The sequence below is a fragment of the Periophthalmus magnuspinnatus genome, chromosome 4, assembly GCF_009829125.3.
Source record: "Periophthalmus magnuspinnatus isolate fPerMag1 chromosome 4, fPerMag1.2.pri, whole genome shotgun sequence".
In the NCBI taxonomy this organism is placed as follows: domain Eukaryota; kingdom Metazoa; phylum Chordata; class Actinopteri; order Gobiiformes; family Gobiidae; genus Periophthalmus; species Periophthalmus magnuspinnatus.
In genome coordinates, this window is record NC_047129.1 from 15,595,364 (window position 1) to 15,621,547 (window position 26,184).

The window sequence follows — 26,184 nt, forward strand, 5'->3', positions numbered from 1 at the left end:
AAAAGTCACCTTTATTTCAGTTGACAGAAGACATTAACTACTGTGCCATTGTTTCTTTCATGCAGTAGGCCCAATAAATTACAGAGATATTAACCATAAATCAGCTCAAAACATCTGCATTTTGACAGTTAAAGACAAGCTGCGTAATTGTATGCTATATGGAAAATAAAACGAGAAAAGTTAAGTCATCTGTTCATAACTACTGAATAAATTGTATTGTAAATTAGGTGGAAACTGCAGAGATGAGCACACTGCCCTGGATCATTCACTCTTTTGTGAAGCTGGACACAATGGGATTCAGAGCTGCAGGGCTTTAAAGAGCACACGAGTCCAGAGAGAGCCAGCGAACGGACAGACACCCAACTACATTACGGTATTCATCTAAAACTATAACTGCTGTGGTTGTTTGAAGTTTACAAATTTGCTGAGAAAAGATTAGAAGACAGATGTTAATATCAATGCAAACTTACTTTTTAGTGTAAATTACTTCTTCTGTGTGGATGCAAAACTTTTCCATGAACTTGATTTTGAACTGTGCCTTTGGTGTTGGTTTGTAAAACTGTTGAATGACTCAAAACACAGTGCTGACAGTTCAGTTGTTGAGCAATGGGACATGGGTTGACTGTGGCAGACTGTGGGGACTTATGGTCAAACAAAAGCCAGGACTGCTACATGGGCATTCTCATTGTTTTACAGGCAATTTTACATTGTTCAATATCACAACACAACAGTGGGCTAACGCTTTATCGCTACTTTACATCTGTATCTCAAAAATGTGGGAAAAGCATGTTTTAGCTGGAGTTTAAAACAGAACATTTAGTGTATAATGGAAAATCTTAAGCCATGCAACACATCACAATCATACAAAATGTTTTAATGCTTTAAAGGATATAGTGAGTCTGTAATCCTTCAATCATGCAGGTTGGGTCCATAAAAAAGTGGGTTATATCCTGTCAACTGAACAAACGTTAGAGTGCTTCTTGAAGCTTCTTGGATGAATGGCGAAACATATACACTCTAAACACTTTTGTCCAGTCTTTTGCTTTACAGCGACATAGAAACTGCCAATCCAAGCCTATTAACCTATTATGAATGCACATCTCAGAATATTTATTTGACAGATTATTTTATTAGTATTATTATTATTTATTTGATAATTATTATTTATAATTATTTATTTTATTATTATTTATTATTATATTATTATAAATTTTATTATATATATTTATTTAACAGATTATATTTATTTTTCCAGACCAAGGGTTAGTTTGTTTTCATACTAGACAGTTTCGACTCTTCCTCAGAGTGGTCACATGATGTTGCTGTGATGTATCTGGTCAGCTGATTTAAACAGGTTTCGGTGCTGTCTTCCAACCGGTGGAGGCTGGACGACAGCACCATCTGCAGTCCGACTTCTTCAGAACAGTATCCCAGGTGTGTAAGAGTAAAAAGGCCCCTTCGTCCCAGTTTAAAGTCCCGTGGGCATGTTTCCGTATTTCAATCACTTCCTTACTCCAGAGACGATGTTTGTTGACATCTGTTCCAATGATGTTTTTCCATCCCAGTCCATAATGTGGTTCTCTCTTTAGCAGTGGTCAGAAATAGCCAATTCCTTCTCACATTCTGTCCTATGTTTCTGAATGTCCTCCCAGTTTCTCCATTGTATGTTTTATTGCCAGACTTGCAGGTTATTTCATATATATTGTGTTTTTTTTCTGCACTTTCTGTTATACCCCTAATGTACTGTAATGTTACAATGTGTGAAAACCTGTTTAAATCAACTGACCAAAAACGTCACAGTAACAGAAAACCAGATAAACTTCATTGGTCTATTTCAGAATATTATTAATAAAACAAATAGATATCCGAAATAGATAAGGAAAAATGAAAGAAAAAAGAACATGACAACAAAACAACCCAACATATTTCTCCCTGTTTAGCAGCTGAGGCCGGTGTCCCTCTCAGCCTGTGCGTGATGCTCTACACATTAGCAGGAGGAGGCACTATCTGTGGAGTGGCCGCCTTGGTTCTTCTCATTGTCACCACGGCGACAGACTTCTGGATGCAGTACCGATACGCAGGCAGCTGGGCCCATCAGGGGCTGTGGAGGTTCTGCATCAACCATAAGTGCCATGGCCACACCATAACAGTGGGTGAGTGGAACTTTTTAGGGTATTACTTATAATAACTTAAATAAAGCACAAGCAAAAACATAATGGGCAAGTTAATAGTGTATGTACTGTTAATTTATGAATGATGTAGGCTTAGTAACTACTCAAATTATTATATATTATGCTATTTTTTGATCTTTGTTATAATGTTGTTTCCTCATCAAAGACATACCTGGAGCTGTGTTTTGTTTCATTCACACATGCTCGAGTCATCCTTTATTATGAGTCTGTCTACATCTCCAAACCTCAAAATGCTCTGTTCCATCTTGTGATGTCATGATGTGGTGGTTTTCAAGTTAACAGCTACTTTTTACCTTTTGTTTAATAGAAATTGGCAGCTCCAGGTCTGAAAACATCCAAATGATTCCAGTGAAGATGTATGGAGTTTAGAAGCACAGTGGAGCACTTTCTGTATTACCACATGACATCACAAGGTGGAACAGAGCATTTTGAGCTTTGGAGATGTAGACAGACTGATAATAAACAATTACTCAAACATGTGAATGAAACAAAACATAACTCCATATTTTTGATGAGGTAACACTATTATAACATGGTTTAAAGTTCACAAGAGTCCATTTTGTGTAAAGAGTAACTTAGTAAATCTTAGTAACTTTTTTATTGAATATCTAGTAAGCCTGGTTAATAAACTAGCCAATTTGTTAATTATAAATCTATATTATGTAAGTATACACTGTTTTTATGACATAACAAACCCTATTATGTTTGATTGTAGCCTTCTGGGATGCCACCAGGGCCTTTATGCTGCTGTCAGTGCTGAGCTGTTTGGCTGGAGTGGTGCTTGGTCTGAGCGCTTTCACCAATGGGACCAAGAACAGGAGGGTCCGCACCGGTGGGATTGCCCTTATTCTGTCAGGTGAGCCCTAAACAGTCACATTTTGTTATCTTTATGCTAATGTAAAGCAAAAGGCAAGCAAGCCAAATTATGAACTCACACAACATGGCTTTTTCAGGCTATTTTTATGGGAATTATCAGGGGAAAATGTCTTTATACCAATTGGAGTATGTTGTCACAGTAAAATACCATCTAGTACTTAGATTTGAATTCATTTCACCCCTTAATTTAAATTTATCAGATACTATGGAGTTGTTTATCCTCACTAATGTGTTTCTAACTCGCTGTGTTGTTTTGACAGCATTCCTGGCACTGTTGGCTCTGGCCATCTACACTGGGGTCATGGTCACCTTCTTTGGAAAGCGCTTCTTAAACTGGAGGTTTTCATGGTCCTACATTATCGGTTGGGTAGCCATTATTTTGGCTTTTGTGGCTGGTAACCCTTTTCCTATTCTGTTTAATTTCAAAAATGCTTTAAGTAGACCTAATAGTAAACTTTAAGTGAATATTTCCCCTCAGGAGTATTTCAACTGTGTGCTTACCGAAGGACCACTATGGAACCTGCTCCTTCAAATACCATTGAGAGCTGAGAAGACTGACCCATAAGTGTCCAACCAGTGTGAATGAAAAAATGCATCTTGCAAGGGCAATCATTTAAGATGTACACCATAAATAAATTTAATTCTACAATTCAGTCCGAATACATGTTCGCTCTTTGTTTCCACTAGAGGGAGCTGTCTGAAATTACACTTTAGAATGTTGCTTTAAAACAAAAAAACAACACCACAAATCTAAGAGGGTTTGTCACATTTAAACATGTTCATTTTAAACTGTCAAAAGAAATGTAATTTTGGATGTGCTCTTGTGAATGAGAAATTACATCTAGTCAATTTCACAAGGAAGTACATGAGCAGTAGGTGTGAAACCACTAACCAAAAATTCATTGTCAAATTACTGGAACTCCACAAATACTTCGCAACATTCAATTTATTTTCAACAATAACAAAGTCGTCTCACAGAGACTACTTTGAATTACAAAGAATGAAAAATAAATATAGGACCATAGTAGAATTAAGGACATTGACAATCAATACAAAATTATGTACAACTTTGAAATAGTGCAAAACCACCCACTGCACAGGTTGTCTGGAGGACAGAGGGTGTGTGTGCGCCCCTGTAGGGGAAATGCAACTGACGATGCTGTATTGAGAATCTCCTGAGACTCTTCAAAACCAGTCATGAAATGTATACCATATTAACCTTCAATGAAATGTTTTTGTACCTTGGCTACAGAGTGACAGTGTTCACAAAGATGAAAGAACATTGGGGGAAGCAGGATACAGTATGAATTGGTTAGCTAGGATGATTGCAGTTAAAACGTGTGCTCTTTGAGTGGGAGGGGCAGCCATAAGCAAAAGATTTTGAAATGAAAGGACTAAATTATTGAACACACCCCTGAGTGAACGAGTTTAAAAGGTCTTAGCACCGTCACATACCACAGACTCTGCAATTTTGTCTCAACTTAAACCAGGATTTTAGATTCTGAATGGCAAAGCACAATGAAAGTGCAATGCTCCCTTGGGCTGTCCACTTCCTTTCCCATCACAACCTCCCACAAACATAAAGCTCAATAAAAACGGCACATACAGATGCATTACATATTATCGTGCATACAGTAATAGGTTTTGCATATTGACATTTTGGGACCATCTAATAGCTGTTTTAAACTCTCATTCAAAAAAAGAATTCACATAGCTCTTGGTTAGTGTCAATGTGATACAAATACTGGTGCTACTTTAAATACCCTCTTTCTAGAAATGATACCTGGTCCTCTGGAGCCCTGTTACAGATCATTAACACAAAGTGCCGATCCCGTTCAGTCAACACTGAAAAACAGATCCCAAATCGACTTTAGAGGACCAGGGCTAAACGTAGTCATGCCTCATTAAACAAACTCTGAAAGCTCCCTCTAAATAACTGCATTGGTGAGGCGTTTTCCAGCGGAGACTGCTGGGTGGTTCTCTCAACATTGATCAGGTTGGACCCCATACTTTTCCAAATATATGGTTAGATCTCACCAAAGATGAGAAATTTAATACTGAAACTACAGTAGATTGAAGAAGGCAAAAAATGATCATCCAGTAGATTACTACACCTCAAGAGGCTTATCTTATCAGATTTAGCATTTCAGTCATTAAGAGACCAATTGGGTCCAGAGGAATACCCAGTAACCAATGTTAAAAGTCATCTTTGTGCAATCATGCCAAAGATGAATCATGTGCGTCTTTGGCGATGCATAGCACCACATACCTGCACAGAGGTATAGCCCTGTTTGATTGCATGCTAACAACAAAGAATACAATGAGCAAGATATGAAAGTTTGTGTTGCGCCTTTGACGTGGCACGCAATGAGTTCAGAGCCATTTGGCTTTGGTTTTAACAACACACTGCAACCAGGCAGTGAGTTTATCCATTTTGGCTTGGCTCATAAAACAAGTTGTGGCATGCCTTCTGTTTGCTGCACCTTTCAAAACACCAAACCGTCTTCTATTGCACAGGTTGGTCAGTCTTCCTTCATTCAGGCAAGATTGTGAACAGTCTTGACTTTTTCCTTCTGTGAAAGAGACCCAGATATACTTCTAGTCACAAGTCAACCAATCTCTCCTTGAGTGAGCGTGGGTTATGTCTCCTGACGATATCTAAAAACACAAGAGAAAGTCGTTTAGTCAGATATCTTGGCAGGGAACTGTGGCACACCTATAACAGGAAGGGATAAGAGCCTTCAAATAATACAATAATTGTTGTTAATAGGTCAAGACTATGCCATTTATTGGAAATGTTTCTGTATTTTACATAACATGAAGTCACAGAACCCACAGAAATAAACTCGTACAGTAGCACTAAGACACTTACCCACTCTGTAGTGTAAACTCAGGTAGGGCACCTAGAGACGTGAGCTGTTCCTCCAAGGCAACAATACGCAAGCCTATATAGCCCGAAGACAGCAGCAGCAAAACAACCCTGTAAAGCAAATTCATTTTGGGTCAGCTCTTTGCCTTATTCCATTTTGTCATTTTTATGAGAAATTAAATACTTACAAAATCAAGTAAATGAAAAGTAAAGTGTTAAGAGTGCTGGCTTCCCTCTGAACAAACAGAGAGCGAGCCTTATCAGTCACACTCCATACCCAGGAGCCACCTGCCCATGCAGACAAATGTAAGTGAAACATGTCTATTTGGACATCATTTTGACATGTGACTTGAATAAACTGAGGAGTACGTCACTTACTTGACACAGACAGATCTTCTGATGAGGAGCTATCACTTGGCTGTATGTGCATGCTTCTTAGAGTGGAGCCAGTACTATTAGGCACGGTCTCTGAAATAGAACGTTTGTACATTAGCATACAACATTGCACAGAAATTCAAGACATGTGCATGTGTATGGAAAATGCCTTACCTCTGTGGGGTTTGAAGAGGGGCTGCACTGGAGTTTGAATGTCAGAGCCATCAAAGAGGTCAAAGCTCTCCTCCAAACTCGACTGGCTGGAGTTCTGTTTGAAGAGACAATGTTTGACCATTAGAAATCAATAATACAAGACAATGCTGAAGATTTCACAAACAGTTTTCTTACCACAAGTCTACTCTTCTCAAAGCTGTTTTCAGCTGAGGAAAATATGGGGCTACTGTTTGTGCTTCCATCCTGAAAATAAAAAATGTATTTTAATTTGTTTCATTTGACTGAAATAGAAACAAAAATGATGCAAGTAACAAACCTGACAAACTTACCTCAATCTGAGGACAGACTGAACGTAGAAGCTGATAACATCCCTCTCGGTTTCTCAGGGAGACAAAGAGATACTAAAAAGAACAATATGGTTAGTGTTCACAGTTAACCATTTTAATACAATTAAAAAGGAGGGTTCTGTAACTGAAGTCAAGAAACTAACCTTGTCTCCATCTGTAGTGCGAATGGATACGGCATTGGGGACAAGCAGGGCTGTGTTTTGCTTCTTCACAATGTGGATGGAGGAAACTGGAACAACAACCTGCAAATACCAATCTTGTTTAAAAACACATTTTTAAATATATATACTTTTTTTTATATAACAATGGGTGAAATGCGTGCCTACCTTTGTGTCCTTGAGCAAAACGGAGGAATAAAAGCAAACGTTTTTATCTGTGATGTAGAGCCTTCCATGGTAGGGCACCTCTTTCTGCAGCGCACAGAGATATGCTGGAAAGTGGAGGAAGAGATTTGTGATGAAATATGTGACAGTTTTGTACAGATACAAGGGCATTTCCAAAACTTTACTCACCATGTATCAAATCTTCACTTTCAGGAATATCAGGAAACAACTTGTGGAATGTCTTGTTGTGCTTTATAAAGCTCTGAACACATAAAATGTACATTTTTTAATTAAACGTAGAAATTAACTACAGCGTAATATTCAGAAAATGCCTCAACCCTTTTTTTAAACTGAACTTACACTTTGGGAGCCAGTTCCTTCTGTCCTTTCAAAGCCTTTGCTGTCCTCGTCAAATGTCTGCGACCTGTTGAAACACACAGAATATGTTGAATATGTTTTAGAAGATATTCCCTGTAGCAGCAGAAAGTACATTATGTGGGACTATGGTTTATTACAAATCCACCAAATCAGCTTGGATCATGTGAGAAAACATTACGAAGTCATGTGCGTGTCAGGACGCAACAGCAGCTAAGTCTGATCTTGTGATACACACAGATAGTCACATTTCATGAGCCAATGAACAGTGTGGATTACATTTGAACCTAAACCAAACGTGCTTGTATTTCCAGTTATTTGACAAGAGTAAAGAGTCCGCACCTGACGGCCCCCTGCCGACTGAGAGTTTTGTGTTGTTGTTGAATCTCGAGCTGGGCCGCCTCCAGACTCAAGGCTTTCCGAGCTTCCACCTTCTTGATGCTTCCATTACTCAGACTGCTCCGACTCTTCTTCACTTTGGCTGGCAGTCCACCTCCACTGCCCTCCACGGGGTAGCTGCTAGACACACAGAGAAGCAGGGTTTTGAGTTGGTAGGCCTTTAGAAATACACACAAATTTTGTCTCTCAGCATAGCAACAGGCCAAGTATAGAACCAACTTAAGCAAATATTTTTTCTATAATTAGCCTAATGTAGAGAGCAATTTAGTGATAGAGACTTGACTCACAACACAGACCAATTATAGAACCAATTTAATTATATGCAGAATAATAAGTTAACTGGGAAATGACATTACTCAATACTCATGCTTAAAAAAACAACAACAAAAAAAAACATACAAGATCTGCTTTTAAAATAAAAAAAATGCAAAAAGATGCTCTTTGCATAATTTCCAAACAGTGCGGTTTATTGGACTTGCTGCGTCAATGTTCAAACAGTGTCTAGAAGCACATCTGCTGCCTGCTTTATTACAAAATGTGTTCAGACCGGGTTCAAACAGACCTCAAAGCAAATTTATTAGAAGAGGACACAAGTAATTCAAAGTACTTCACAGAACAAGAGGTGTATTAAAATCCCAATACAAACAAGTAAAACCAAAATTGATTTAAAATAGACATTAAGCCCTTGATATATGGGCCAATAAAAGGAGGATCGATTATCACAATAGATCATGGCCTATACTTGACCAAAGTCAAATTCAGATTCAAAACAAATCCCACATCAGAAAAAAAAATAATAATCTTACCTTGACAATTTGAAACGCTTGGATGCTCGAAAACTTATATACCTACTAACTGTAGGCATTTCTAAATAATTGACCACACTCTGGTCTTAAGTTCTCACACCTTAACTATCCCGGGACTTGGAAAAACACAAGATATACTGCCTAAAAGTCCTTAGCCTGCAAGTATAACTCCACAGCGTAGTCAGTGTTCTTTTCCACACAGCTTCCGAGGAAAAAAAACTTCTGAACTCAGTGGTAATGAGGAAGCAGCTCTGGTGAAATGGTGTGACACTCCGTAGTCAGTGACGTCAAACTCAACCACTCCCCCAGAGGCAAACAGACAGGACTGACAATACAAGTGCCTTCTCTATAGGCACATGTGATAAAGACATTACAGACAATTATCCAACAGAACTCCAAATGGATACAGGATGAAAGAATTCAAACATGTAACAGGTCTGGGCTTGCCGTGACAGATCTCATAATACTCATAACTTATTTCCTCCACTGTTGGAACTAGCTTGGCAAAGGCATATGGAGAGCTATAACTTAAGACAAATATACAAAAGATATACATGTTTTGTTTGTTCAACTTTCAGTGTGAAAACACACTTCAGCATAGCATAGGCTGTGGGCATTACAGACAGACTTATGAAACTAGGGTAAAGGTTTAACATCAACTACAGAGTTACATCAAAACTGATTTACTCAAAAAGGAAATTCTTCCCTCACTTCCTATAAGCTGGGAAAAAAAAAACACCCCACTCCTCCCCCTTCTCGCTAAGGAGACGTTCACTTTCAAAAATATACACATTTACTTCCCCCTAAAAAAAATATTTGTGGGTGAATTTCAGCAGGATGTTTTTTTTTTATTTGATGTTTTAATGCATAGCTTAGGCAAGTCAGATATAGCTGAAAAATAACCTCTGACCCACTTCCTTGTTTAAACAATCACTTCTGGCCCCAGATCAACTCTACAGTGATACATTTTCAAACAAGTTTTCAAGCACAGCATGCACATTTCGCCAGGACTTCAATGATATGGATTCTGAAATATAAAAATACCACAATGACGGCATTACTAAGCAACCGTGAATGTGCCAACGCAAACACTTAACCAAGCAGATTGCGCCGCATACCATTCGTTATCAAGATTGATTTAATTACACCACTTATATAAAAAGGTGTTGCCAGCTATGCAAATTTAAGCTGATTTCTTTAACTATTAAAAAAAATGAAAGGTTAGTATTTGTTTTGCGAAATAAAATGTGATATTTGCTATTCAAAACTAGACTTCACACTAAAAACAATTTACCCCACTTACCTTTCATTTGCCCCAGAGCGCAAAGAGCTAGAACAAATGGTCCGTTCTGAGCTAATCCTGCCTTTCTCCATGTCTCCAAACTCTGCACAAGTCAAAGTGATCGTCCAGAAGTTTACCTTTTGCCCACAGCCCCTGAACTGTTATAGTCCAACACTCTGGTTTATGTTGCTGTAAAAAAGGACCTTTAAACCTGAGCCAAGTGATCCACAGGAACAACCACCAAAGACTGAAATGTGTGAAAGCTCTCCCGGAGGACCTAAACAATGCCCAGCCAATGGTCGTCATGGAAAAGACTCAAAGGGCCACAACAGTTGGAGGTTGGGGGTGAAAGTGGAGGAGGGTAATGGAGCCATTGCCAGACTGTTCCCAATTTAGCAGACTTGACAAAACCCTGCAAAAAGGCCACCCTCAATGACAAAGGAGGTGCCCATTAAAGCTGATGGTACAACGAACATGACAATAGACAGCGCACAGCCTGCATGAACAATTAACCTAAAGCCTTCAAACAATCTACTCCAAGTGATGCAATAAACAATGTATTTACAACAAAGGAGCTAGTGGTTTCATTTGCATGTGAGTAATTCTTAAGTGGAATTTTAATTTGCTTCATGCTTCTTCACAAAGAAATAATGCCTCATGATTCAAGAGTAGGAGTGCCGCAGCATTCTTCAATTTTTTTACGTCAGTGCTTCCAATCAGGGATCCTGTGGTTCCTTACCTTCTTTCAAATGTAATTGCTTTGAACTACAATGATTCACATGATGTTTAATGGCTTGACACGATAGCACCATCTAGTGGAAACTCAGACACCACTGTCAGTAAAAGCATATGAAGTAGTTTAGAGCAGAGTTAGGATACAGGAGGAATTTTTACCATTTTGTTTTAATTGGGAGTTATTAAACATCCTTCTAGTTTAAGTTCATGATATTGATCTAGGCACTATCTTTTTGGTTTTAATATGATAAAATAAGATTGAATGAACTGGAAAATCGTGTCTGATCAGTAGGGAAAAAATAAAATTGTTATCTAAATTTTAATAACACCAAAAAAAATCCAACAGTAGTAACTAAGACCAGAGATAACACAGCCTTTTCTGTGGCAGCACCCAGACTATGAAACAGCCTCCCTCTGCCTGTCAGATCCTCTCATTTAAAGCTAGCTAGACATGATATCTTTGTTTTATTGGTGTTCTTTTCCCATTTATAGTATTATCTGTAATATGTTTTTTCTTGACTTTTATGTGAATCACTTTGGACAGCTCAAGTTTTATTTATATGTGCTATATAAATCAAACTGAACTGAACTAGCTGTGTGTCAGTCACAAGACCAGACTTCCTCTGACTGCAGAGACAGAGACCTTTGAGTGCTTAAAAAGCCACAGTGATCAGGCATTCGAGTGCCCAGTGGAAACATCTCACCTGACCAGAGCCAAGTAGGCCACGGGGATGTGACCAGCCAGTACAAAGAAACTAAGTATTTATTTTTGTTGGCATTTCTAATTGCTGAGAAAGATGAAAATACAACAGTTCAAAATCACTCATGATGATTACTATATTTATTTATTGTTAAATAAATAAAACATAAATCAGATTTTGTTGTCTGTACATTTTATTTACATTAGTGGAGAATAGTAATATACATTTGTTACCATTGTTGTTAAAATGCTAGTGATTGGGTTTCAAAATGGACCGATGGAGTGCAGACATTTTAGAGTGTTATTGCAGCCCTGTACACCACCCAGAGCCCTGAGGTCTCCTGACCAGCTCCTGATCGCTCTGCCCAAAGACTCAAGATCAGAGGTGACAGTGGGATTTAATACTAGCTAGATAGGATATCTTGGTATTTTATTGTTCTTTTCCTACATTTTGTTTTTGCCAACTTGTGTGAAGCTTATCAGTCAGCTGGCTGTTTTAAATGTGCTCTATGAATAAACTTTTGAAATTGAATAGAACACATTTCCTGAACATAATCACTGTTAAAGAGAATCCAATTTCTTCCTCCAAAGTTTGAACTCTGCTCCAAACCACATACTTTTACTAGCACAGAATTAGCTGTAGACCTCTCCATTAAAACGAGCCAAGTTGATAACTGACAGAAACTGCTGTCAATTCAACTGAAAGCATGAAAAAAATAAAAAAAATATCTAGCCCCAACTTAAAAAGGAATCATTGTACTATTAAATTATTTAATTATTATTATTATGATATGACACAAAAGGGTTTACAACACAGTATCTTTTTTTTCTTTTTAAATCGTGACTGGCCTAGATGTAGTCAAAAGAAAATGGAATTCATCAGTGTATTGTGAGGTCTAAAATGGGTGTTACAAAGAGTATTTTTTCTACAGATAAAGCACAAAGGGGAGAGGCCATTAACACTTATCTGACTGAAGCTCATACAAACTCAACTCCAACCACCTGGTTTTAAACAAGCCTTCAATTACTCACAAGCCCAGCAGAACATGTGGTTTTCTGGTCCAAACGCAATACTTTTCCTGGTTCTGATCCTTTGGAGGCAAATCAGTGCCCAGAGCCCTCAACAGACACGTACTACCACCACAGCATCTTGAAGGAGCAGCCACCAGTAAAGCAACCACACCCAGACTATTTCAGGATCTGCAAAACCAATGCACCATCCACTCACTCAAGGAACTTTTTAAATGCTTCTGGGATTTTGCTGTTCCTCTGTTTAAAGTAACCAAATAAAATCCTACAATTTTAAGGCTGAATGAGTGGGATAAAATATTCAATTGCAATTTTTCTGACAAGCTTTGTGATTAGATTTGCACTTCATCTTTCAAGAATAGGATTCTGTTTACATTTTAACCGCCTCTTGAAGAAGTGTCAAAAATACTGAAATATTAATAAACTAATGCAAGAATCACATTTCAGGACATGTTTGTAGAGACCTAAACTATAGGGTTCGCAGTTTTTATGCAGAATAAGATAAGATATTTTGATGTACATAGAGAAAATTACAGTACTTAAAAAACTCCTTCCTTTGCCAATTGCGTCTATTCAAATTGTGATTTTGGTTTGATTGCAATTAATTGTGCAGCAGTACAAAACAAAACTATTATGGTCTGGTAAACACCCACAAAGTTGATGTGGTATGAGATGGTCATGCCACTCAACATGCCATTCTATAAAGGTCACACATAGCTAAGGTGATAGCCTGAAGTCAATATCAAATGTCTATGTGCGGGAAGTGAAAGGCAGGACTTTCTAGGAAATCAAAAACCTGCTAGTCCAATATGGAAAGTATCTTCAATCAACAGGATCAAATGAACAAACACAATCAAGTGGTGCTGTCCCATTCAAAGAGTAATATACAACAAGAAATGTCATCAATAACATCAAACATTTTAACAGACACCTATTGAATTCTCATTTACTGGAAGGTCAAATAGATTTAACAAGGTTTACAACTAAAACCGTCTGTGCATCTGTGTTTTGAGTCAGTCTATCAAGTTAGAAACGGGTGACATCATCTATACTTTGAATAGAATTCAAAAGAAAGTAGAGATTATCCCAAGCTCTAATCTGTCTCATCAGGAACAGGTGCTCAGATGAGACACAGCTGATGAGTGAGACGTAGAGGTCAGGTTCAGCAAACACAGCACACTGTGTCTGAAGTGTCAAGTGTAACCACATTCACACAAACTGTTCTTATGTTCTGTACTGATTTAGTATTCTCTGGATAGAGAGTAGTACAGAATGTGACCAAACAGATAAGACCACTTCTGACAACACAGCAGCTAACGGGACAGTTAGCATGCTAGCTCCAGCTGCAAACCAAAGACTACAAACATTTAGGACTTTAGATACCGGCTTAAATACATAGTACTGCAGCTTAGTTATGTCATAAGACCACGTCAGACTATAGTTAACAATGTCCTAGTTGTCACCATGTTTATTTCTAAGATCCCTGCTCTCCGGTACATAACGGTACAGATCAGGCTAGCTAGCCACATTCATTTAGACTCACCCCTCTTTCATGAAATGCTTGATTCTGACAATGGCCTTTTCGTCGATCTTCCTCAGGAAGGTTTTTAATCTTTCTCTCTTATTTTCAAGCATCCTTCCCTCGCCCAGTGGTGGTTGTTTCGTGTTACAACCACGCTCCACGCCAGAACCCTCCGATCCTGTTTAGCCTGTGCTTTCTTCTCTCGCTTCATCTACGGGTGATTAAGATAATGAGCCTAAATCGGACCAAGGCTCACAGCCAATCAGAACCAGGGACAGATGGGGAAAAAACGGTCATGTCAGGTCAATCCTCCAATCAGAACGCGGCTGGGCGGTAAGGACCGCCCTCTCTTTGCCATATATGGTGTGTGGGTCGTACCACTGTCACATGCGGGTGAGGCTGTAGCTAGTGAAGAGGACCTTATGATGATTTACATGGGACTGTAATACATGTGTGAGTAGAATAATAAACACGAGAACTTACTGCCAGAATATACAAAGGACGGGGTGGACTGTTTAATGTAGGCAATTGTTTCATAACTATGTTATGAAATATTATACTAGGAGAAATGAAAAATGCAGAAAGTGCAGATAGGCCAGGTGTTTGGTTGGGTGCTAAGCTGGGTGGCCTATTTTAACTGCACTTTCTCTGCAATTTCAGTTCTCCTGCACAGCATGAAGAAGTGAAACATCCCACCTTTCCCCTCCCTTTCAATAAGAGAGGAACAGCTGTGGGAGCAAATGGCAAGGTGCATGCCACTGCAAACAAATGTTTAGTCTGGAGAGCTGACAAAATGAAAGGCTAGTGAAACCTTTCTGTTCTCAGTGTAGTTTATGGCACATTGCATTAGCTTATGGAATAGTGGAAGCTTTAATACAGGAAAGAACACATAAAGTGGAGGCTATAAAATTCATGCAAACGATGTATACTAAAAGCCTGATTTTTTTTATGCCAGGCAGCTCTAGCGTCACCACCATGCGCACTGGGAACAGAAGGAGCACTGTTACTGCAGGCACATGACACAGCATACACCCGCACACAAGCTGTCCTACACAGTCTACCCTGCAGTCTTCCCTGTTCCCACTTTTGCCAAGACAATGCCCACCTCATCGACGTAATTAGGCTTATGTTTGTGAGCTCATCCATTCAGGGGGGTGTGAATATTAGGCAGGCAAGTTTTTAGGTCCATGTGTGGGTTCTCATCCTCTTATTGTGGGAGGAATGTGTGTGGACATGACAATGACTAAACAAAACCTCTGATAGAATGAAATCCAATGAAATTTCTCTTGAAAGTCGGTCATGAACCATATGTTAACACCAAAGATAGCGCTGACTGCCATGGCATCTGCATGTAAATTACTCATAGGTGTTGGTGTTGGTGTGAGTCTGCCCCTTATATGTCACTTTTCACACCTTGAACCACATGACTGGGATGGATGTTAAACCCTCACAAATAGGGCGCATAAGTAAATAAGGAATAAACAAACAGTTCTAAGAAAATTCAATAAACGACAAAATAACAGTGAAGTCTACGTTAGGTAAGTGTGATGCGTTTCTACTGAATGGGCCGTGAGATCAGATAACCTTTGCCTCATTGTCAGTTCATTATCTACTATGGCTTTCATAATAATTGGCTGGAGTAAACATTCCAACCTTGGGAGCCTGTGACACCTTGGCTGGAAAAAGCACTGACAGCTGCAGCCACACTCACTGCACCACACAGTAAAGAGCTGGGCAAGTTTGTATTTTGGTTAGGTATTGTGAACACCTCAGTTCAAGATGATATATTAATTTAATTCAAATGTACTTATATAGTACATTTAAAACAACTTCAGCTGCCCAAAGTGCTTCACGCAGAAGTCAACAAAAAATAAATACACTATACAGATAACAAAATATGTAGGAAAATAACAATAACAACACCATGTAGCTAATATTAAATACCAGGGAGAAGAGGTGGGTTTTCTGTCTAGTCTTAAACTGCGTTAACGACTGAGACGATCTTACAGGCAGTGGAAATCTTTTTTTTAGTTTGTCTACAAAATGCAATGGTTGGAGCAAGATGTTGTTGAAATTTGGCTAAAAAGGAGCTTTTATGTTAACTTTACTGTTTGTGTCAGAGCTGAATTGATATGATGGGAGTCTTTATTGCTTAAGAAAGTCATAAGGTCTTTATAAAGAATTCCCAAACATGCAGGAATTTAATGAAGCACAAATTTTTTTTAAGCTGAAACGTTTTTTGAATGACTAAATGATTAAAAGACTCATTAGCATAATATGTAACTTAAAATGGCGGACATGTTTAGTTTAGACTTTAAATCATAGACATGATAGATCATTTCCCACGTGGATCAACAAAGTTTCTCTAAATGAAACCTGAGCCTACATTAAGCCCATTCCTAACTGCTACTATATCAGCCTTAATATAACAATCTATTTGTATTTTTTAACCCTAAAAATTTCCCAGCTGGAATTTTCAGTAGTTTAGTTGGAATTTCCACAACACAGATAGACACTGATCTGTGCAGAGACGTCAGACATCCAAACAGCTACGTGATCTGTCCATCACATGAGACACATCAGATTCTTCATGCTGGGGAAGCTAACCAGCGGAGGAAAATGGGAACTATTGATTTGTTCTTCCTAGAAAAAATGCAAGAATCTGGCAATGTCACATGGTTTTCAAATACACGTCATGATCAGGTGAGTTTTTCTGTTTATTTGTGAAAAGGGTGACTGTGTCCAGTTATAGAAAAAGAGGGATAACTCAAATGCAGTGTGGGACAAGAAGTGATGGACTCGGGAATTTAAGCTCATGTATAATAACTGCCATAATACCATAAGATTTTCAGTTTGTATTGATCTAGTCCTGTCATGATAAATACTATATCAGCTTGTCATTCGATGTATGAAAGCTGGAACAACATTTTTTGGGAGTCACTATTTATCATGTGGACATTTTTTTTTTGCAATACCGGGTAATTTTTTGGCTGCATGATAAGATTTAAGCTGTTAAAGGTTGAATATGTCACGTCTATGACTCATTATAGATACAAACTAAGTACTAAAGTGTTCCATCAATCCATTTTCTTCTGCTTATCCAGGGCTGGGTCATGGGGGCAGCAGGGACTCTCAGCTTACCTCACCCCAGCCACGTCATCCAACTCCGGCGGGACCCCAAGGCATTCCCAGGTCAGCCGAGAGACATAGTCTAATACTAAAATGTTTTATTCTTCTATTTCATTATTGCAGCTCATGATTTTTTAACAATATTGTAGATTTAGAATAGTTTTTGCGATTTAAATCTGCTCTTGGGTGGCATAAATTAGTTTCAATATTATCGTTTATCGTCTGTTTTCCTCATCAATATATATATTTATCATACAAAGAGAGAGAGACTGGATTAGCAATCGGAGCCATACACCCAAAAAAAAAAGTTATGTTTTCTATTGAATACATACAACAGCAATGAAAAGGTGAGGCATTCTCTAAATAAGTGGGACGTGGGACAGGGGCTTAAATGATTACACAGGACAACCAAAAGAGGACAGGTGCTCACGCTAATTGTTTGACATAGGAAACTCTGCTTTTTCATTATTCCAGCAGAAAATGATGACACCAATGAGCCTGCCTGAATAAATAATTTGTCCACCTGCCTACACGTGGCATCTGTTTGTGCACTGCCAGGTCAAAAAGGTCAACGGCTCCCCCAGAACTCACCCCCACCCACCTACACCCTACCGTCTCGTTTAATGAGCCGGTAATGGGGGATGGGGTGCCTTATAGTATACCTCAACATATCATCTTACCAGTGGTGGATGAAGTACTCAATTTTGTTACTAAAGTAAAAGTACAGATACATAGGTAAAAGGTTATTCCAGTAAAAGTATTAAAATTTCCGTTAGGAGTAAAAAGTAAAACTATTTCAAGTGTTGTCAATTTTTTTCTTAATTTTTCTTGAATGTTGAATGAATGTTGTGTTTATTTTTGTTTGCTCAAAGCCGAAGCTTGAACAAAAAAAAAAAAGTATATATAGTATATAGATGTTACCACGAACATGGTAAAATTAACCCCTCAAATCATATGAAAAGTACTTTTTACTTTTCAGTCCTGTTCTAAAATGTAATGGAGTAGGAAGTATAGATACCTGTAGTTCCAACTGGTGTGGAGATAGACAGACAAAATGGCTTAGCTGTGTCATGATCACCAGATGCTTTTATCCAATGTGTGTTTGCATTGTCTCAGGTGTAACGCATACAACCTGAACTAAAGAAGTATTGGGTTTCTACCTGACAGGGCAGGACGGCCTCCTCCAGCTACTGTTACCATGCTGCTCTCATCACTAATTCATATGTTGAGCTCTGGGTGGTTAGTTGGTCGAGTTGAAGGGACAGACATCACCGTCCCAACAGTGAGAAGTAGAAGTCCAGTCCAGAAGACCCTCCTCACCTGTGCTGTGGCCCATGCAGAACGGGGATCCGATGAGCCCGCAGGAGACCAAGCCAGCCGGGGCCACGGAGCATCAGAAGGCCCATAACCCCAATGTGGAGCCATCTGCCCCGCCTCTGCCTCCACCCTCACCACCTCCGCCGGGACCACCGGACTACCCCAGGCCCAGGCTCATCTTCCACACACAGCTGGCACATGGCAGTCCCACGGGCCGCATCCATGGATTCACCAACGTCAAGGAACTGTACGCCAAGATAGCAGAGGTCTTCAACATTTCACCATCAGAGGTATATGAAAACAAGTCAGCGGGTGGGGTTTAGGCCTATTGAAATTTACTAACAAGTATTGATATTGCGATTAGATTTGCAAAAGGATATTTGGTCTTTGCAGAAATATATTGAGCTGTAGTTTTTAGGTTTCTGGATTGGTGGTTGAAATGTCTGGCCTTGTATTCTGGTTGGAGAACAAAATTTGGCAGAATTACTTTGAAGTATATATTGAATGGGGAAAAAATATGACCCCAACTAACTAATGATTTCAGAAATGACCAGTGATGGAATGTAATAAAGTAAAAAAGTAGTAAAGTACTGTACTTAAGTAGAATTTTTAGGTATCTGTCTTGACATAAGTAAATTTTACAGTGGGTACGTTTTACTTTTACGTCACTGCATTTGAAAGCAGGTGTCTGTACTTTCTACTCCACTACATTTTTGAACTGGATTGGAAAGTAAAAAGTACTTTTCATGTGATTTGAGAGGTTATTTTTATCATGTGCGTGGTAACATCCTGACTGAAGGTTTCGAGTTCAAGCTTCGGCTTTGAGCAAAACAAAAATAAACACACAAAATTCATGAGAAAAAAGAAATAGATTTGTATTGCACCTGTTGACCCAAATATGTATCATTTTTGAATCAGTTTTGCTGCATTTAACAACACTTAAAGTACATTTTAAAACTAGCAATTCAATACTATTACTTAAGCAATTTTTCCATGTGATACTTTTACTTGAGTAACTTTTTCGCCTCAGTATCTGCCCTTGTACTTCACCCACCTCTGGAAATGATTTTCATTTCAACTCAAAAAGTCAATTGTTTTACAGGTCTGTGCCCTCACTCCAGTGTAATACTATTTCATCACTTATTCAGAAAACACAAAATGTCATCAGACAACACATGACCATGATGACGACATTCGGTCTGTGTGCACTTACTGGAACTCTTCAGTTTTTGTGGATGTATATCTCATAAAAAAACAAAATAAAACACACTCCAGGAAGGTTAAACATTGATTCTGCTAAAACATGTTTAAACAGCATCATTTATGGTTTTATAGTATTTTAGGTTTTTATGGAAACTGGCAAGGGAGTAACAGCAACAGTAACAGTAACCCATAAAATTTAAACTGCATGGTAAAGGTTAGGTATATAGGTAAATAGTTGCGGCCTTTCTGCTATTGTGGAATGACCTAGGCAACAAAACAATAAATATTTGACAGTGGCCTTATTCACTTATCTTTAGTATTCTGAAGGACATCTGGAGGCTTTTTTATCAGTGGAAGACACATACTCAACATAAATGAAAGTGATATGGACTTGATATATCACTGTTTAACACTCTCCTGAATCATAGCTGAATGGTGGGCACGTGGATATGAAGATTATCTAGTGGGTCTATTTATTGTTTAAATAAGTACCCCACTAAAATAGCAGTTAATCCATTAAAACATGGATTATTAATAGGCCTAGTCAAAAGAGAATACAGTATAGCAGCACACGCTATGCAGCATCTGTCGATCGCATCAACGAAGACCTTGAACTCTGACTGTGTGGGCCAGATAACAAATGGAGAATAACATGTTTCTGTTTAGGATTATTGGGTTGAACTTTCACCCTTAGATTACATGTAATTTCTTGACAAAAAGCCAATAGACTTGTGTTCTATACATTGTTTTATTGTTTTGCTGTGGTATTAAAACTATTGCATAGGCCTATATAAATTCTAATTATAAGCATTTCAACAAAAAGGTAGTTTGGAGTGTTGCAGAGTACTACTGCCCTCTACTGGTCAGTAAATAGACCTACAGAAGCCATTGTTTTCAGCTGTAGAGGTGTTGATGGTGTTGAGGTGCCTATGAATATTACAAGGCATTAGTATGTTTCTGTGAACTTTAGTGAATGGAGCCTTTCTTATTTTCTGTTTTATTCACTATGATGATTTGTACATTTAACTCTAAAACACATGCTTACCTTTTCAGATCTTGTTTTGCACTCTCAACTCCCATAAAGTGGACATGCAGAAGCTGCTGGGTGGCCAGATTGGACTAGAAGACTTCATTTTTGCTCATGTTCGAGGGGAAACTAAAGAGGTAGAGGTCACTAAAACAGAAGACGCTTTGGGCCTCACCATCACAGACAACGGAGCGGGCTATGCGTTTATCAAGGTAAATGAGACCTAATCCAAACATGACAAGTACATTTTAGTAGTAGCTGCTATATTTTAAGACACTGACAGCCCTGTGTGTTGATCTCTCAGAGAATAAAGGAAGGCAGCACCATAGATCGACTGAAGACTGTGTGCGTAGGAGACCACATTGAGGCTATCAATGACCAGAGCATTGTGGGCTGTCGACACTATGAGGTGGCCAAGATGCTGAAAGAGCAACCCAGAGGAACACCCTTCACCCTACGACTGGTGGAACCCAAGAAGGCTTTTGGTGAGTGCAAATTGTATAACGCTTCATATCTTTTCATTTAACCTCTTTACCATGTCAACAGTTTCCATCAAAGTGCCTCATAGTCCACATTAAATAGAACAAATTACTTTTATCACTAGTATTAAGGTCTAAGCTGTGCAGTCATGGGTAAAGTGATGCAAAATGAAGTAGCTGATGAACTGCAGAGGACGGCTATAAAGTTACATTTGCGTTTTGATCGTGATACAAAGAATTGTTTTATTACTATATGGTTTCCTCCTCTGTGCTCTCTTGTTAGACTAAGATAAGATAAAGTGCAGACTGCAAGGACACGGCCGTTGCGTGCTATAAATAAATGTGATATTTCAACGAGCTAAACCAATATATTTTGAGCATCTAAAAAAAGAAAATAGACTAAGCCTCATTTATCCAGGTTGGGGACTAGTACCAAATATAGTTCACTCAAGTCATCCTGATGCTGTATCATGAGGATTCTTAGTGATGACCAAAAGTTTATTTTACATGACTTTGACTTTGCTCCTAGAAACTGTCTGACCTCATCATTCAGTGCTGTTCTTTCCAAATCAAACAACCATTCCATAATATCAGGAAAAAAAACAACAAACAATAGCATTAGAAAATAGGCCATTTGCCATTTTGAGTCTGGCAATATCATTACACGCTTTATTTATGAGCTAGTCTTCGTGATGGCTTCTTGGCTCAAAGTGAAGTTTCGTGCATGATTTGCCAAGTAAGGGCAGAGGATGGGTCAGACAGGATGGAAGAATGGCGTATTGGAAAAAACAGCAAGATATATTTTGTTTAATATGGAGAATTGGTATCTGTGGCATTGTCTCCTATCCAGCCTCCAAAGCGTAAATATTTATCCCAGATGTCTCATAGTTCATCTGTCTCTCTCTTCTTTTCTGCCAGCCAACACACTGATTGTTTAACCTAGGTGAATTGAAAAGTTCCAGAGTTGTCTTAGTAGTTTATAAGGGCTCCGTAGGATAAAATACATAACGTTAAAGGATCCGTATTGTGCAAAATTGACTCTTGTGAGCTTTAAGCCATTTAGAATGTTGTTACCTCCTCAAAAACAAGTCAAGTTTCAACTCAACAGCTACCTTTTACCTTTAAATCAGTAGAGATGGGCAATTCCAGGGCTGAAATTCTCCAAATGTTTCTAGTGAAGGTGTATGGAGTTTAAAACACAGTAGAGCACTTCCTGTATTACCACATGACATCACAAAGTGGAACAGAGCGTTTTCAGTTTGAGAGAATAACTCAGCCTAAATATGCAGGGTTTGTGTGTTTAATGTGTGTGAATGAAAGAAAACACAACTCCAGGTATGTTTGTGTTGAGGAAATAATATAACGTAGATCAGAAAATGGTGTAATATGGGCCCTTTATGGTATAACCTTCTTACACAAGCAATGGCCATAACCTATTTTCAGGGACAGCGTTATCAGGGTTGAGCCTTGCCCATTTCCGCTTTGTTACTGCAAGTGCTTTTACAGTCACCATCAGGAGCAACTGCTGATCTGGAAGGAAGTAGACAGACAGGGTTTGATGAAAATACAGGAAATAAAATCATCCATATGAATTTTGGATTTAACTTACGATAAATGATATTTTATTTGTGGACCCTTGTTTTTGGCACTCTACTGTCTAGGGATTTTAAAAATGTTCATGATTGGTGGACAGCTGGACAAGTAATCTTTGACCGCTTTCTGGGTCAATTCCTCTGCAGAATTATAGGTGGAATTTCCAGACCAAACAGCTGTTCATTTTCAAAGTTTAGAAAGCACCCACAGCAAGTATTGTCTCACCAAGCATTTATAGTAATAGAAATTTGAAAAACTGAAATAATTGACTTTTGGCGCCACTTTCCACATAGAGATTTGGAAAGAGACATGGTTGGGAAGAAATATCCGGAAGTGTATTGTAAGATACCTTCCAGCAGAAAAGTTACACAGTACAGCTTTAAGTATTTTTGAGCAATAGTGGCAGTAGTAGGCAAGTGGTAGTGTTGCTTTAGTAGTTATATAATTTGAGCATCATTAGCCTACATACTTTACTTGGATGTTTACTCCTTATTGATTAACAAAACTGTAATTCTTCCTTTCTAAAACAGCAATGATCAAATAACATCCTTTGTTTCATACGTCCTTAGATATGATCGGCATGCGAACTAAAGCCCCCAAATCTAGTGAGGGCAAGATGGTGAATGGGAAGGAGACGCTGCGTTTAAGGTCCAAGGGAGCAGCCACAGTTCAGGAAGTGGTAAGTTTCCTCCAGACAATGTACTTTCATTTTATCGCACAGTTACACATCCACTAGCTGTTTTTAAATGGACCATTACGTTATGAAATACAGCCTCCATTTTGGATCTGTCCTAAACTGAACTAAACACCTCCACTTGACTACTGGAAAACTTGAACTATCCTCACACGTTACATCTGGCCTCAGATTTCACTGAATAATGTAAGACATACAGAATTTCACCTTGACAAACCCAAGGTAAACAGCCCAGCAGCACTCAAAGCACATGAAACAGAATTCAAATATACATCAGTCAGCATCATGTAGAGCTATTACGTAACCAGCAAATGAAACATTTACTGAGCAAAGCCAGTAGATAAATAGGAGAGGTGTTGTAATGTATTTGGCACGATGTTTTGTCTCCATATATGGACCACAAGTGTTTTTAAACATTTGTGATTCTCTTCCCAGCAGAATGAGTTTGAGGAGCAGGCTACCAAGAAAGTGGACGACCTGCTGGAGAGCTACATGGGAATACGAGACGTGGAGCTGGGTAAGGCCCAACACATCAGTGCCACCTTTGGTCAAAAGGTTCAGTAGATGTTTTTATTTTTTATTTTTTATTTTTATTTTTATTTTTATTTTTATTTTTATTTTTATTTTTATTTTTATTTTTATTTTTATTTTTATTTTTATTTTTATTTTTATTTTTATTTTTATTTTTATTGATGTAGGTATTTGTAGGGAGAGAATAGAATAGAATAGAATAGTGCATGTTAATAGACAGACAACATGAATGTAAACTCACCGGACTATAGCCAAACGCTCATTTCCATCCATTGTCCCAAAGAGCTGAGGTTGTTCAATATATGGAAGTTGGAAAAAAACATTTTTTGAGTCATTATTTATCATGTGTACTTTTTCTTTTGGGTTATTTTTTTTGGTTATATGATAAGATTCACGCCGTAAAAGGTGGACTAAATAACTTGTATGACTCATTACAGATGCAAACTACCGGTAAGTACTAAAGTATTTCATTCTGCTGTTTATTTATTGCAGTGCATTATTTTCTTTAACAATATTGCAGATTTAGAATAGTTTTTGTGGTTTATATCTGCTCTTGGGTTATTGTGTCAGTGGCATAAATTAGTTTTATTATTGTCCATTTACTTCAGCAATATATCGAATTTCAGAATTTGCCGACATAACACTAGCTGTGAAAATAGTAATAGTTGCTGTATTAATAATAGCAGTCATATTTAATGTTGTGTTCCTTTTTTATGCCAGAAGCTGCTATTTCGTAAAGACAAATGTTTTAGAATTTTGCGTATTTTCAACTTTATTTACTTGCATATACTTTCCTTCTGTTACCAGTAGATAGTTGAAAGCCTTTGTATGTTTGTAGCTTAATGGGGCCTTACAATAGTGCAATCACAACATAAACACACCCGAATAATGAGAAAGCAGAACAAAACACATATGGGTAACAGCTGCAGTATCACTTTGGTGTTAATACAGAACAGTGCCTATAAAATGCGTCACATGCCTGTAGTGTTTTTCTGATGAAATAGGATAAAATGCACAAGGATGACAAGGTAGAACTGCTTGTAACTCATAACTGTTAAAAATTTTAGGTAAGTGGTTCCTTGATGTAAAGCACATTAAGTGCCTTGAAAATGGAAAAGCGCTTAATAAAAATGTGACCATTCTCATGAAATTCTGTTGTTTAATATGATGAAAATCAGGAAGGTTAAGGTTTAAGGTTTAATAAGGAATAAGTTGACTTTTCCATAGGCACTGTAATTTTATAACATCATCCCAAAATTGTTTAGGATTGAGGTGGAAAGCAGGTTAGTTTTTTGATGTTTCGACCTGGTTCATAGGCCTGTTAACACAATTTGAAGTGCGATATATTGATAAATAAAATAAATGATAATATTGAAACAAATTTATGCCACTGACACAATAACCCAAGAGCAGAACTACCCACCTATAAAACTATTCTAAATGTACAATATTGTTAAAAAAAAATTATGAGCTGCAATAATTAAACAGCAGAATGAAACACTTTAGTGCTTAGTTTGTATCTATAATGAGTCATAAAAAGTATTGAAACTGTTACATCTTAAATCTTATTAAATCCGGTCTTTCATTGCATAAATTATGATAAGTTTTCTTCTTCCCACTCCTTTTTGAACTCGATACATGTATACTGACTTCTTGTGTTCTTTAATCTGCTCAAAATGAATTTAAAAAATGAAAAAAAGAAAAAGAAAAAAATTGGTTCATAATAATTTTAGAGGTCCAATCCACATGAAACAAACAAACAGGCAATTTTAATATATGTCATTAAATTGAAGAATGTAAACCCACACTCAGTTTAAACTCAATACACTCTCTGTCTCCATAGCTACGACCATTGTGGAAGCAGGAAAAGACAAGAAAAACCCTGATGACTTTGCAGAGGCTCTGGACTCCGTGCTGGGTGATTTCGCGTTTCCAGATGTGTTCCTGTTTGACGTATGGGGAGCTATCGGTGATGTGAAAAATGGCAGAATCTAGAAACACCTTTGAGTGACACATTTGGGTTGATCCACTTGAGATTGTAAAATGTATATATCGCATTTCTGCAGCTTTGAATACTTAAGACTCCTGTTCACTGTTTCAACAATGCTTTACACTCCTAACAGGAACCCAGCCCATGACTTCCCATGCTAATTAGCAAACAACAAAGCCATTTTGTTTGCTTCTTTTGCAAATACCGTATATCCTGG

General features: G+C 38.0%; 3 protein-coding genes across 7 annotated transcripts; 2 read left to right on the forward strand and 1 right to left on the reverse strand.

The window, feature by feature from the left end:
• Positions 1 to 1,960: 1,960 nt before the first annotated feature.
• Positions 1,961 to 3,641, forward strand: lim2.2 (lens intrinsic membrane protein 2.2). The gene is made up of 4 exons (XM_033965463.2): positions 1,961 to 2,153; positions 2,908 to 3,048; positions 3,329 to 3,463; positions 3,547 to 3,641. Exons 1-4 carry the CDS (start codon positions 1,976 to 1,978, stop codon positions 3,615 to 3,617), a joined length of 525 nt encoding a protein of 174 aa, XP_033821354.1. The 5' UTR covers positions 1,961 to 1,975; the 3' UTR covers positions 3,618 to 3,641.
• A 355-nt stretch (positions 3,642 to 3,996) lies between these two features.
• Positions 3,997 to 14,269, reverse strand: si:zfos-943e10.1 (GRAM domain-containing protein 2B). 4 transcript variants are annotated; one of them, XM_033964898.2, is made up of 13 exons: positions 14,026 to 14,269; positions 7,874 to 8,050; positions 7,517 to 7,580; positions 7,346 to 7,418; positions 7,160 to 7,263; positions 6,977 to 7,075; positions 6,816 to 6,887; positions 6,661 to 6,729; positions 6,487 to 6,580; positions 6,316 to 6,405; positions 6,126 to 6,225; positions 5,941 to 6,048; positions 3,997 to 5,726 (listed from the first exon to the last, which is right to left on the reverse strand). In XM_033964898.2, the coding sequence occupies exons 1-13, from the start codon at positions 14,115 to 14,117 to the stop codon at positions 5,708 to 5,710; spliced, it is 1,161 nt and encodes a 386-aa protein (XP_033820789.1). In that variant the 5' UTR covers positions 14,118 to 14,269; the 3' UTR covers positions 3,997 to 5,707. The 4 variants fall into 4 exon arrangements, with proteins under 4 accessions (XP_033820789.1, XP_033820790.1, XP_033820791.1 ...); XM_033964899.2 differs by having other exon boundaries at positions 7,874 to 8,047; positions 14,026 to 14,259; XM_033964900.2 differs by lacking the exon at positions 14,026 to 14,269 and adding an exon at positions 8,737 to 8,961.
• A 2,283-nt stretch (positions 14,270 to 16,552) lies between these two features.
• Positions 16,553 to 25,972, forward strand: gipc3 (GIPC PDZ domain containing family, member 3). Of its 2 annotated transcripts, none has more exons than XM_033964902.2 (7): positions 16,553 to 16,707; positions 18,474 to 18,740; positions 20,707 to 20,892; positions 20,985 to 21,165; positions 23,322 to 23,431; positions 23,882 to 23,963; positions 25,821 to 25,972. In XM_033964902.2, the coding sequence occupies exons 1-7, from the start codon at positions 16,624 to 16,626 to the stop codon at positions 25,970 to 25,972; spliced, it is 1,062 nt and encodes a 353-aa protein (XP_033820793.1). In that variant the 5' UTR covers positions 16,553 to 16,623. The 2 variants fall into 2 exon arrangements, with proteins under 2 accessions (XP_033820793.1, XP_055077417.1); XM_055221442.1 differs by having other exon boundaries at positions 23,885 to 23,963.
• Positions 25,973 to 26,184: the final 212 nt, after the last annotated feature.